The sequence below is a fragment of the Sus scrofa genome, chromosome 1 (genome assembly GCF_054392235.1).
Source record: "Sus scrofa isolate SSC_HxYL_T2T_F1_AM1 chromosome 1, Sscrofa_HxYL_maternal_Yorkshire_Landrace_v2.0, whole genome shotgun sequence".
In the NCBI taxonomy this organism is placed as follows: domain Eukaryota; kingdom Metazoa; phylum Chordata; class Mammalia; order Artiodactyla; family Suidae; genus Sus; species Sus scrofa.
Genome location: NC_139383.1, coordinates 37,076,991 through 37,091,518, shown reverse-complemented (window position 1 = coordinate 37,091,518; position 14,528 = coordinate 37,076,991). Strand labels below are relative to the sequence as shown.

Genomic DNA, 14,528 nt, shown 5'->3' with positions numbered 1-14,528 from the left:
TCCCTTTTCTGGGAACTCATCTTAAGGAAATAATTCAGAAGATGGCAAAAGGCATAGATCATGAGGATATTCATTGTAATGTTGTTTGTACAATCAAAGAAATGGAAACAAACTGATCTCCCTCAGGACATAGGAATTTGAGTAATTGTAATTTATTGCTTTAATGAAACGTAGCCATTAAAAGTCAGTATAAAGACTAGTGACATAGTAAATATGCATTATTTAATGTTACATAAAACCAAAAATTATGTCTTAGCCCTGATAACAATGAAAAAAAATTGTGTGCATGTGGACAAGAACAGAGAAGAACAAGGAGCCTAAAAACTGTTTGATCCATTGGAATATTAGAAATATGGTGGCATATCTTTTTCGTTTTCATCCTGTTAATATTTGTCTTAGTTTGTTCAGGCTACAATGACAGTATGCCATAGACTGGGTGGCTCATAAAAAAAAGAGATTTATTCTTTACAGTTCTAGAGGCCGGGAAGTCCAAGGTCAAGGTATTAAGGTGCTGGCAGATTTGATGTCTGGTGAGGGCTCTGCCTCATAACCTCAGCACCTCCCAAAGGTCCTACCTCCAAATACCAACACATTGGGGGTTAGATTTCAACATATGCAATGTCAGGGGGGCACAGAATTTCTATAGAGCAATAGTGTTATAATGTTTTTACAGTTAGAACTTTTAAAAACATGGCAATAACTTAGCGTTGTCCCAAACAGTAGCCTCAAATTGAAACGACCACTTTTTAATTAGGAAAGACTTTAAAGAATCATTTGATCCTATTTGTCTTCCACTCCCCCACTGTGATGGTTGCAGGTGTGGAATCTAAGGCCAGAGGTCTTGTAACTCTTCCTACATGGGGGCGGGGGGAGGGAGGTACTTTAGGTGCTAGGAATGAGAGCCCCCACTGTCTGCTCAGGAAGTAGCCACTTCTCTATTGATTAAGCCTGGAGAGGGAGATGCTTTAGAACCCTCAGATGTTAAACATGTATAAAAGAACAGAGATTGGAAGCAAACTACATTCCTATATCAATAAAATTGTCTCTTTCTAATGTTAAAATAATAGCTACTATTATCCCTCATTCTTTCTAGTTATTAAAGATATTATTAAAATTATGATATAATAATGCTTCAATCTATGTGAAGACTCATTGGAATATTGCTTATCTTTGTTCCCATCTAAAGCTTCAGGTTGAATTTTTTCTCCATGAATACAGGTGTCCAATAAATGAAAACTTGATGAGGAAAAAGAATTTGGTATAAATATTTCAGCGTTGTTTTTTGTTTGTTTGTTTGTTTTTTAAAGCTCTACGTCCCATGTCTTGATCTTTTCCCTCAGACTGAAAGACTTTTTTCTCAGGGTCTATGGGCTTCTGCCTTCATTGATTGACCTCCTTTCCAAGTTTTGAATGCACTCATGGAGATTATCTTCAACATGGGAGATTTCCCAATTAGCACAGTGGGTTGCCAAGCAGGAAAAAGATAGTTGTACATGTTCAGGTTCCTACTAGTGCCTGCCAGGAAAGTAGATTTCATGTTAACTCCTGTGATGAACATGTTTTTCAGGGTGGATCACTTGTACACCTTCTTTGTTCAGTGGTCTCCTGATGTCTATGGGAAAGATGCCAAAGAGCAAGGCTTTGTGGTGGTAGAAAAAGAAGAACTGAATATGATTGACAACTTCTTCAGTGAGCCAACCACTAAAAGTTGGGAGGTAAGACTCAAGAGAGGGCCAGACTGTCGTGGTCCTTAAAGTACAGTGCACAAACAAATGTTATTGTGTCCAAATTTCAAGAACTTCTTGGCTGGCAAGAAGTTAGATTTCCTGTACACCTTTGAAATTACCTGGGAAGAAGAAAAACCTTTTCCTCTGTTTGAAGCTAGTTGCATGTGTCAGAAAGATTCCATCACCACCCCTACCACCTAGTAATTTCACTTCCCTTTTTGGAAACTGTGCTGAGTCCCCATTACGTACAGTATGAAAGTCAAGCTTCTTAATTTGACCTGAAAAACTGCTCATAATTTTTTTGAGCCTTTACCAAGCCCTTCTTATGTTAGGGGCACAATGGATGAAATAAGTCAACTGTAGCATCAAGAAGTATAGATAAGACAGTACGACATAATAAGATAATTGTCATTGTAGGCGAAGTGCTCTGTGCTGTGAGAGCATGCACCCAGGCAGCTGAATGGTGCTGGGGGATCAGGAGAAGCCACCCAGGAGTAGTCTGAGCTGAGATCAGAAAAAGTGGAAGGACAAGCAGTTGGGGTCAAGGTGGGACATGTTCTGGCCAGAGAGAAAAGTCTGTGCACAGGAATGCCCCAGGGAAGAAACCAAGAGTACAGGATATTTAATAAATGAATGGAAGTTCAGTGTAGCTGGATCACAGAGTGCAAAGCCGAGGAAGTGGCAAGAAAGAAAGCTGGAGATAATGAAATGGCAGATCATAAAGGACCTATGAACCGTTTGTAGGAGTTTGGTTATTTTCCTAAGTGCAGCAGGAAGGCATTGAGCTATTTTGAGCCTGGAAAAGTAAACACAGATACTCATTTTGGAGAGGTCACTCTTGCTGGCAAATGTTCAGTAGATTGGAACTGGATAGCACTTGAGGCTTGAAGACCTATTAGGAGGTTCTCTCAGTGATCAATGTTGAGCGATAAAACTGCCCAATCTGGTTTTAGACTCCTTACGTGGGCAGTCAGATCTTCCAAGGCTGGAACTCTGTCAGGTTGGGATGATTGAGGGGATGAGCCCTGCCCTTTGAGTCTAATTCCTTCTGGAATGCCAGGTCCTTTCATATGTGTGCTTTCCTCGCTTGTCCCTTCATTATTCACTCCCTCCCAGCCCAAACGTATGCACGCACCCACGGCTTTCTGCGGCAGACTCCTGTCATCCTTAAGTTGTAGCTCATCTGTCACTTCTGTGATGCTTTCAGTCGAGGTTACTCCTCCTATCTTCCCACGGCCCGTTGCCCACAGCTCTGCAGTCTGATGCCCACCAGTTTACCTGTTTATATGTTTTTCTTCTCATAGTTCCTAAGCTTCTGGTTTGAAACCATTGATTAAAAATATTTAGGAGTTCCTGTTGTGGCTCAGTGGAAATGAATCCAACTAGTATCCATGAGGACGCAGGTTCGATCCCTGGCCTTGATCAGTGGGTTAAGGTGTGGTGTAGGCCAGCAGCTACAGCTCCGATTCGACCCCTAGCCTGGGAACTTCCATATGTTTCGAGTGAAGCATAAAAAAAACCAAAACAAACCAAAATTTAAAACCATTAGGCTCCCCCTCCCTCGGCTTTTCATATCAGGTCCCCCCCCCCTTTTTCTTTTCTGTGTTTCCTTCTGTCTCTGGCCAGTCTGAGAATACTTATTTGTTCCTTTTCTCATGGTGTTCTCTAGGACTTCATCTTTGGCCATCTTTTCTTCTCATTTATTACATCTTCCTTGAATGAGCTCATTAACCTTTGGGGTTTATGCTGCTGACTCACACATCTGCTTCCACCACACATCTCCTTCTTCCATGCTGCTCCTCCAGAGCACGTAGATGCCCCACAGTTATTGCTGGGTCTCACCAGGCAGAGGGTTGTGACACTGGTATTCTGGCCAAGACACCAGGGAACACAAAGTCCTATCCTCCTCGTCTAAACATCCCTGCCCAAGAGCTCCCTCCTCCCCCCATGAGATATGTGCACAGAGGAAGCAAAGCTAGGAAAGGTATATTTTCTTACGGAGGCTGTGGTCTTTTGCCCCAATATGGAGTTCCAGAGAGAAGGTTTAAAATTGCACTGGGGATTCAATCCTTTCCTGACTAGGCCTGAATAGCTTGAGCTGAAGCAGCCTTCTTTAAGGCCTGTTCTGTATCTTTCCACTAATTCCAACCTCGAATCTCAGCTCTTGACAATTCCAGTCGGACTAGAGGCCATGCCGACCAGCATCAGAGGAAAAGGAGCTAAAGAGGCGTGCAGAGAGAGAAAGGTCTCCTTCCAGATCTAGAGCAGAGTGGGCTTGAGTGAGCCACGCAGACTGAGCTGCTGAGGAGAATGAAAGAGAGGGCAAATTCCTTTAGAAGGTGTCTCTAGATGTGTGGTAGAAGAGGACAAGAAAAAGCGATGGAGAAGGAGGAAGAAATAGGTTGGCCTGTTCTAAGCTCCTAGTGCTCTTGGTAACACTTGGGACAATGGAAAGAAAACTGGAAACATGACTGGACTGTTATCCCTATTTTTTGCCACATGGAGGAGAGAGTACAAAGTACAGTGAGAAGCATGCCAGCCAAGCTCCTTCCCATGCAGGAGCAAACTCTGCTCTCTGGCATTACCTTAAGGTCAAGCCACTATAATAGCCTTGCTCCTACTCTGTGGGTGGGAGGAGGAACCTTCAGTCTCCAAACACGTCCAGTCCTCAGCATGTCCAAAATATCTCATCATCTTTCCCTAAACTTGTTTCTCCTCATGTATTCCCATCTTAATTAGTGGCACCCCAAGCCAGAAAGCTAGATATCATCCCAGATTCTTCTTTCATCATCATATCTAGTCATTCATCTCTAGTTAGAATTTGTTGTTTCTGATCTTATGTGGGGTGGGGACCACTGCCCTAGTCAGCTGTCTGCAACCTTCGCTTAGATGCTCAAGGGCACCTCCTGCCACCCAACCACCAGTCCATCCTCCATGCCTGAGCTCTTAAAATAAGCTGTATTTCCTAATATTGTAAAAGTAACACCTGCTTATTATAGGAAATTTGGAAACTACAGAAAAGTACAATGCAGAATATTTAAAAATAATATCTAACTGCACTTTAACACCTTTGTACATTTTCTTTGACTCCTTTTTTCTATTTTAGGATGTTTTCTAGGGGGTATGGGTTGAGAGAGTGAGTCTTGCTTTTTATTTTTGCAAAATGGGATCACATTCTATGTATAGGTTGCTATCTAGTTTTTCTCATCTGATGTCTTGTGAGAAATGGATCACATTAAAGATTTCAAAGCCTCACTTTAATGGTTACGTAATATTTTAAATCTCAATTTAACAATTCCCCACTTTTAAGAATCGTTGTGTTTGTTAAAGTTTTTCACAAGGGTGAAATGACCTGACTATTCCCCTGATTTCCTAGAAGTGAAATTACTTAGTATAAGGGTATTAATTTTTTAAGGCTCCTCTAATTTTTTATATAATGACAACTTGCCAGAAATGTGGGGAACACCCTTCTTCTCACTGTGCTTCTGCCAACAGAAAGTATTATTACTGTTATTCCTTTCTTAAAACTTTTGCTAATTTGAAGAGCTGACCAGTGGTATACTGTAATTTTGTGTCCTCATGTCTGGCCAAGTATCCGCTGTCATATAGAAAGCACTCGATAAATGTTAGCTGTCATTAAGTGTCAGGTACTGAAGAGACTGCTGTCTCATTAGTACAAAATCCAAGTGATTCAGTCCCAGATTGTGCCCAGATTCCTGCATTAAGTTCTGGCTGACCTGAGATTGGTTACCACGTATCTGCCAGAGCCTCCTTAGAACTGACCCCCAGGGAGACCTACCTAGTAGCGCTTGATCCCTTTGGGGTACCAGAGACTGAGAGGCCGTTTCAGATCTGGAAAACTCATAGAAGGATCCCTGAAAATTGCTCCAATGGTGATGTACATTTCTTTCCGATCTCCTGACATCAGATCTAGGCAGTAGAATATGCATCATGCTTAGCAGTCATCAAGATTAATATTTCAAAAGGTAAAAAGGTAAATATTACTTTGCCAACTGTTTTGAAAAACTGAGTCTAAAGTAACATTTTTCTCAGCCTCATATAAACCAGATGTTCTTCCATTCTTTGAAGCTTCTCACACCCAGCAAACATGACATGGGGAGTTCCCATTGTGGCTCAGTGGAAATGAATCTGACTAGTATCCATGAGAACACAGGTTTGATCTCTGGCCTCGCTCAGTGGGTTAAGGATCCAGTGTTGCCATGAGCTGTTGTGTAGGTTGCAGATGCGGCTTGGATCCTGCGTTGCAATGGTGCAGGCCAGCAGCTATAGCTCCAATTTGACCCCTAGCCTGGGAACCTCCAACCTCCATATGCCGCATGTGTGAAATTAAAAAAGACCAAAAAAAGGAGTTCCCGTCGTGGCGCAGTGGTTAACGAATCCGACTGGGAACCATGAGGTTGCGGGTTCGGTCCCTGCCCTTGCTCAGTGGGTTAACGATCCGGCGTTGCCGTGAGCTGTGGTGTAGGTTGCAGACTCGGCTCGGATCCTGCGTTGCTGTGGCTCTGGTGTAGGCCAGTGGCTACAGCTCCGATTCGACCCCTAGCCTGGGAACCTCCATATGCCGCAGGAGCGGCCCAAGAAATAGCAAAAAGACCAAAAAAAAAAAAAAACCCAAACAAAATATATGACATGGTATTGAAGTGAAACACCATTGTTCTACGTGTAATGAACCTACCTACCTCTGGTAAAAGCTTCTTTTCATCCTTCCTCTGAGATTTAAACTGATGTTAGGGAACATACATATAGTTTTAAAATGGAGGTTTGCTTCTAGAGAAGATGCAGGGGAAAAAAAAAAAACTCTGAAAAGGCAGGGCTAGAAAAGCTAGCTCAGCCAGCCGGAGGACAATTGAGAAGAAAAGTGTAAGACGAAGAAGGGAAAAAAAAAACACGAGGTTTTGTTGTACTATTAGGAAACCACCCTTTCAAAGGTGAAAGTGTCGTTTTACAGCCTTGTAGCTCTGCTTAACAGGAAGTGTGTGTTTGCTCTAAATCCTAATTTGGGTGTGTTCCTGTAGAAATACTGAACCCTCTCCTAAGGGAAAAAGAAACTCAACCATGCAGGAAACTAGATACTGCATAAACAGTTGTAGCTTAGCGTGGCTGTAACAGTACTGTGAAGGCAGATAGAGAAAAAACCTGTTCCTCTTTAGACAGCAAGCAGGCAGTTCCCACGCCGTCACCATGAGAGTCCGAAGACTGCCCCTGGACATTCAGATTTTCTATTGTGCCAGACCAGATCAAGAGCCTTTTGTGAAGGTATGTTGGAGTCCGAGAGTGAACCAGGTGCCTAGGAATCCTCCGGCTCTGCCACTCAGTAGGTTTTGAAATGCTTTCTAAAGAGAAAGGACTGTGCTGACATTGCGGCCAGAGCAGGTATTTTACTCACTTCCGAGATAGATGTGGTGGTGGTTTGCCACTTTTCTTTGGAGTCAAAAACCCATACTTGATTTTTTTTTCATTCTGCAGCTTCATTTTTGTATCTGTGTTAAATGCAGAGTTCCCCCAAAACATGTGCTTTATTTAACACATTTAAAATGCTGGATTTGTGATTTTTTTTGTTTTAACAGGTTTGTTTTTTTTTTTTTTTTTTAAGTAAATGCTCCTTGAGAAGATGGTAAAATTCAATGACTAATTTCCTTACCTGTAAAGCTCAAATGACAGCTTTTTGGAAACTGAGTAGTCATTATCTTACAACCTTCACAAGATGTTATGTAAATGTTTTTCTCTATGGTGCAAAAGTCGCATTAATATTGGTACTCAGGAATTTTGGTGAATTAGTCACCTTCTATCTATATCCTTCAATTTTAGTGATTTCTCCAGACTTTCAGAGAGGGGGAAAAAAGATTTTTAACATGAAATTGACTTTGGTAGTTTATAAGTGTATCTACAATGAAATAATAAGTGCTGTATACAACATCATGTTTCTGTTCTCAGCTCTGAAGGAAAGATGACTTTTAATGGTTTCTGAATTGTCAGTAAAGAATTGTAACTCAATTGTAATTCAAACTAAAGCTTGCTCTCTCTGTATTGTTGCTCTCTGTAGATGTTGCCATTTGCTATTTCTGTCAGGGTTGGTTGCTATGTGCACAACCTTGAGAGAAAACATTAGGAGTCTTGATTAAAAAACTATCTTATCTTCCCAATTTCCCAATTTCTAGAAGACCTACTCATAGTACGGTCTCTGATTAGTCCCTAAGCAATTCAAATTTAGATGCAGGCTAATGCAGAATAATTTAGGGCATTTCAAGGATATAAATTGTGGAGTTTGCTTGTGGAGTTATGCTTAATTTGTACCTGATGACATGACAGCAGAGCAATAGTAAAACTGGAAAACTTGTGACTTAATTTGTACATTAAGTGCTGTATCTGTACTATGTTAAATTCTTTATTTGCTCTGAAATTGAAATTTTAATTAGCAGTTTCCCACAAAGTCCTGGTTTAATTTATGTCCTGCTAAAACCCTATCTGTTATAGACAGTTGTGTACCTGAGGTCCTTTTTAGCAGGTGAAGGATTAGCAACAATATCATTTTCCTTGGTCTGTCTTCTCCATTTCAGATCATCACAGTTGAGGAGGCAAAGCGCAGGAAGAGCACATGCAGCTACTATGAAGATGAGGACGAAGCAGCCCTGCCAATCCTGCAGCCCCACAGCGCGCTTCTGGAGAACATGCACATCGAGCAGGTGGGTTCTCCCTGGGGACCCGGGGTGAAGGATGAGCCAGGTTTTAGAGGAAGAACACCAGCAGCCTAACCATGGCCAGTGTCCGCTTCTCTGCTTCTGAAAGGCAGCATCCCTGCCACCTTCTTGGGACTGTGAGGACTTGGCCAGATAGCTACATCCATTCCCCAAACCTAAACAAAAAGCCACTTATTCAAAACAATTTTTAAAGTATCCTACTATAGTCCTAATGTATTTTAAAAGGATCCAAATTTATCCTAATGATTACTTCAGAGGTCTGATGGTTTTAATTTATTGGGCTCAGTAAAAGTCATATAGGAAGGACACTACTTGCTTTATGAAACCACCTACCACTAAGAGTGATTTTCCTTTTTCTGTAATTTTGTTTACTTTATATTTTCTGAAAATCTGTTATTTTAGCTTTTATGAAATACTATAATGTGCTTGTATTTGAACTTTAGTAAGGGACCTCTTGTATTTCCCCCATCAGTCAGACTAGAAACCTGAATTTCAGAGACCTTAAAGAATCATCATTCAAATCCCTTAACTTACAAATGCATCTGTAAAGGCCCAGGAAAGCTGAGTGACTTGACCAAGCAGTTACAGAGAGGGAGTTTTTGCTGATACTAGAACTCTGTCAGACTGAAGACTTCAACCCTTTACATAGCCTCCTATGTATTTTTTGAAGAGATATGCATTATTGATGTTTATGGCAGCCAAGTTTAAGTTAAATATTAATGTAAGTGAAAGAGGCAAGTGCAATGAGGACTACAACTGACTACTAGTACAAAACATCCATATTTTCTTGTTCTCAGTTCTGTGGGAAGCTGCTGTTGTCAGTAGCAGCCCTGAGCCTATGAAGGTTTAGAAGTAACAACTGGAGAAATATGAACTGCTTGGTGAAAGTCAGGTTGAAGTCTAAAAGAGAGAGCATGTGTCTAATTCATAGCTCTTTATCAAGGCAGGTGTTATATCTTCAAGTGCATAGGGGCATAGTGACCCTGCAGGATCATTCATGAGAGGAAATTCATGCTCTGGGGAGCATCCCTGCCAAAGTAAACACTGTCAAGCCATGGTTTTCCCTTATTGGTTTAGAGTGGCAAGTATCTGCTAGAGTAAAGGGGAGCAATCTGGAAATAAGTGTGAATTTTGAGTTTGAGCCACAGGTATCTGTTCTGTGCTACTAGCTCATGAGTTATTTGTAGGCAAACTGTGTATTTACATCTCCATCTTTGGATTCACAGCTGGCTCGACGCCTTCCAGCAAGGGTACAGGGGTATCCATGGAGACTCGCATATAGCACATTAGAACATGGAACCAGCTTGAAGACTCTCTACCGGAAATCTGCATCATTAGACAGTCCTGTCCTATTGGTCATCAAAGATATGGACAATCAGGTGAGGCTTATTCCTCTTATAGAGGAACTTTTTTTTAATGAAGTTTTTCAAACCTACACAACACTAGAAAAACTAGTACAATAGACCCCCATCACCTACATTCCATAGTTAGCAGGTTTTGCCACAGACACTTTTTTTTTTTTTTTTTTTTTTTTTTTTGCTTTTTAGGGCTGCACTCGTGGTATATGGAAGTTCCCAGGCTAGGGGTCGAATTGGAGTTGTAGCTGCTGGCCTTCACCACAGCCACAGCAACGTGGGATCTGAACCGTGACTGCAACCTACACCATAGCCCACAGCAACACCAGATCCTTAACCCATTGAGTGAGGCCAGGGATTGAACCCGCATCCTCATGGATCCTAGTTGGGATCGTTAATCACTGAGCCATGAAGGGAACTCCCCACTTCATTCTTTGTTGGCTTTTCTTTGGTATTTTGAAGTAAACTCCAATTAATTATGTCATTCGACCCCTACATATTTCAAAATGCATCTCTAAAAAAGGAAATGGAATATATCTCAAAATATATTTACATTCTAAAGAATTTTTTTCCTGTGCTCACCATAGAGTAGGAAGCAATAATGATATTCTGCAACCTAAAACTGGAGAAGCTGGAAGAAAAATCAGGTCTAGATTTGGAGGTAGTTGCAGAAAGAAGTTCTAGTGACATACCACAACTTTTTCCTGGTAGCTGAAGTAATGCCGACCAGCCTTGCCTGTATAGTTGCTGAGATGGAGAGCCAGTCAAGGCCATGGTGTGTTGTACCTGAAGGGCCTAGTTGTTACGAAACAGGAGAAAATGATCTGGACCATTGCTTATTGCACTCTTCCCTGTGTTGCAGTTGGTCTTGGAGGCCCTCCCTCTACTCTGCATTAATAATTCTTCCCTCAATCAGCTTGGTGTATGAGTGGAATCTGACCAGGTTTCTTTCATATACCGTCTAGGCTGACTTCTGCTTCACAAAAGGAAGGCATCTTTCAAGTCTGCTCTTTATACATTTCAATTTGGTCTATATAACAGCAAGAAGAAATTTCTTTACACTTTTAAGGTGTAGAGATCATTATTTTCTCTTTCTGACATTTGAAGCAGGGTTTACTTAAAACCATTCATTTATTCATTCATTTGGGAAATGTATAATGAGTGCCTGTTAAGTGTGGGGCACTATTAAGCACTGGTGAGCCTGCTGTGAAGCCATATCATTGGGATCATTTTAGGAGAAATAGATTTTTGCTGTCATAATTTGTCTTGGGGAAAAGTAGCAAAGAGGTGGGTACTAAAGGCACTGTCTTTATCAGCCATGATCTTTTCTGTTACTTTATTGCAGTATAATTATAGATTAAGAGGTTGGCTGTTATCATTGTTACTACTATTATTTATTGCTTGAGAATACTTTAATCATAATCCAAGCTGAATAGTAGGGAGAGTCAATTTAAAAATTTCAATAACAATAACAAAGATTTAACATGGAATTACTTGGGAATTTAGTGAAATATTTGCAAAGTTAGGTACAGTGTTTTAGATGAGATAGGGCTAGATGGTTTTTTACCTCATACACACCTGCACCATAAGTATAGATTAGTTCTCCTACTAATTTACCAAAAGATAACAGACTTGTTGGGGAATGTGTTGGCCATATAGAGCAGGTTTTGATGACACAGTTTCGCCCAGCTTCCTATCAGATTTGTAAAGGAGGTCTACACCTGTCCAGAAGGTTAATCATCTGCCCAGAGGTATAATCTTACTGAATCTGGTACCCTGGAGGCACTTGTGTTATTTGAAAGCTCTTACTTTGCCCACCCCATCTACCCCCAAGGCAAGTATGTGGCTTTGCTGTGTTTATGAACATGATAGAACAACTCCTATAAATGTATCTGGAAATGAATTATATAAAATTCTAATATAAAAGCATTACATATGCAGAATGGCAGGCATAAGAGGCTCTACAAAATCAATTCCCAGTGAAACAACCATTACTGGTAGAGATTATAAAAACAATAGTCACTTAAATTATGTCTCTAGAAATTGTCTTAAGGGCATACAGCAAATGAAGAATCATTTATTTAAGAAAATCTAATCAGTCTCAGTCATCACAGTGAGATTCTGTGGCACTTGAGGCACAGTCTGCTCCCTCCCCAACCACCATTCAGACGGAAGCTTCACTTGGGCACATGAGGACGAAGTGAGGCTCCCTCAGCCCACAGCTCCCAGGCAACAGCTATGATATGCTTCTGCTAAGGGCAGGTCCCCAGCACTTCTTATGCCCTGCCCAAGAGCTGTATCTCTGCAGCTAGATTTCAGGCAAGTGGTATAGAGGTAAGGGACTCTCTTTCTCTAACCAGCCCCTACTCAGAGGACAAAGCTCTACCTTAGGCATGGCCAGCTGAGAATACAAGGTCTCCTGCCTTTGCCCAGCATCCTGCTCATAAAAGGGGATTTGACCTCGTGCAGCCCCTAGCTCCAAAGAGGAAAGAGGCAGACTGTAAGGGAACTGACATTATTTACAAGAACATGGAGAAGTCCAAAGTGCTCTGTAGAATATAAGGAAAATTTTGGTGGGAAACAATTAAGAGGATGCTGGTGGTTCCATGAAGGCAGCAAACTAAGCTGCAGACCATCTGGTTTACCAGAAAGAACCAGAGAAAGAGCTAAGGAGAGCCTTCCCAGAGTCAGGATAAACTTCATAGACTGGCCAAAGAAACTACCCCTGCAAAGGGGCTCAAATTTAATTGAATCAGTAATCCCCAAGGCGTTGTGGAAAGTAATAGAGCAATGATCAGGTAATAGAGTCTTATTTATACTAATAAATTTATTCCAGTGAAGTGTAGAAATGTTACTCCTATATCACCCTACTACATTTTTCTACATTTCGTGGTAATTTTACACATTTTGCATTGATATATATTACAGACCAAACAATAAATTGTTATCTAGTTTTTAAAATAGTTTTTATCTACTAAATAATCTGAGAGAAAAAGGAAAACAAATATGCATTTATAGGTTTTGTAACATTAAATTTCCTTTTACCACTTCTGGCTGACTTTATTCATTCCCCCCAGATTCCTTTGTTCAATTATTATCAAATATATTAAGTTTCTAGATGGTATAGATCAAACAATACCATTATATACATATTATACAATTTCTTTCTAATTAAGTTAATAATAGACATTTTCTTACAAAACCACAATGCTATATACAGTATTAAAAATAAACAGGAATTTCTTAGTATCATCCAATCTCCAGTCCTTAAACAGATGTCCATGATTGCTAAGAAAATTTTAGCTTAAAAAAAAAGGAGTAGGAGTTCCCGTTGTGGCACAGTGGTTAACAAATCCGACTAGGAACCATGAGGTTGCAGGTTTGATCCTTGGCCTTGCTCAGTGGGTTAAGGATCTGGCATTGCCGTGAGCTGTGGTGTAGGTCGCAGACGTGGCTCGGATCCCGAGTTGCTGTGGCTGTGGAGTAGGCCAGTGGCTACAGCTCTGATCTGACCCCTAGCCTGGGAACATCCATATACCATGGGAGCAGATCAAGAAAAAGGCAAAAAGACCAAAAAAAAAAAAAAAAAAAATGTTTCCATCATGGCACAGTGGAAACAATCTGATTAGGAACCACGAGGTTGCGGGTTTGATTCCTGGCATAGGCCTGCAGCTGTAGCTCTGATTTGACCCTTAGTCTGGGAATCTCCACATGCATGGGTACAGCCCTAAAAAGCCACAAAAAAAAAAAAAAATTAGCCAAGAAAGAGTATAATTAGAATCCTGTATAGGGTGAGAGAGCAGGAATGGCTTTTTCTACTCATTGATCAGAAAGGTACTAACTTTCTTCCACGTATGGCTATTGCCCTTGCCATATTTTAGCACATGCTTTTTTAAAAATACTTAGTTGTATTTTCTTTTATTGAAATATCAGCAGAAGGGCAGTGGATATTTATGGATGGATGTTTGTTTTCTTTTGTTCTTAGCAGCTCTAGGGAGAGATTTTGGTATGAAGAACACAGTATTAGAGTTTCTAGACTTCTCCTCTACCTAATTTTTAGTATTTCAAGAACTAGGAACTGAGTGTGATTGATGAAGAGATTCCACAGTGATAATCCAATTTAAGTTATTTTGAAAAGTTCTAACACATTTTTTCAGATAGACTCCATTTAAATTATTGTTTCTCAAGTGGGATTGGAGCATAAGGTATGTCAGAATCACCTAAGGACATTTCATAGGCATATATATATATGTGTGTGTGTGTGTGTAATATATATATATGATACATAAACATAAACACACTCTCTCACTCTTGCAGTCCTCACTCCTGCAAGTACTGGTCAGGATCTGAGCAGGAGGATGGGAAGTGCAAGTAGTGAGCATGTGTATTCTGAAAACACTGCTCCTTCCAACCCCCATCAAGAAAACACTGAAAAATCATTGATTCAGATACATCTAAATCACCTTTTTAAAACCTACAGTATTATGGAATCGTTACTTTTTTCTTAGAAGCCATTTTGAACTAAGATATATTAGATCAGCCTTGTTAAGGATACCATTTTAATAAGGATATTGAAAACTCATTTTTGCAAATCACAAGAGAGAAAAATTTATTTTCTCTGGGGAAATGTCTGGCCATAATTACACTTATAAAACACATCAGAGACCTGCCTTTTTCCTTTTAACTACTCATTTCTGTGTGCAAGATGCATCTTGTTGTTTATTGTT

At 40.5% G+C, this 14,528-nt stretch overlaps 1 protein-coding gene across 49 annotated transcripts in view; it reads left to right on the top strand.

Annotated features, from left to right (window-relative positions):
- Window positions 1-14,528, top strand: part of NCOA7 (nuclear receptor coactivator 7) — a 159,768-nt gene that overhangs the window by 141,654 nt on the left and 3,586 nt on the right. For all 49 annotated transcript variants that reach the window (XM_084957479.1, XM_084957502.1, XM_021088655.2 and 46 more), the window contains 3 exons: window positions 1,568-1,715; window positions 8,306-8,431; window positions 9,673-9,825. In XM_084957479.1, coding sequence (XP_084813605.1) covers window positions 1,568-1,715; window positions 8,306-8,431; window positions 9,673-9,825 — 427 coding nt within the window. The remainder of the gene's footprint in view (window positions 1-1,567; window positions 1,716-8,305; window positions 8,432-9,672; window positions 9,826-14,528) is intronic.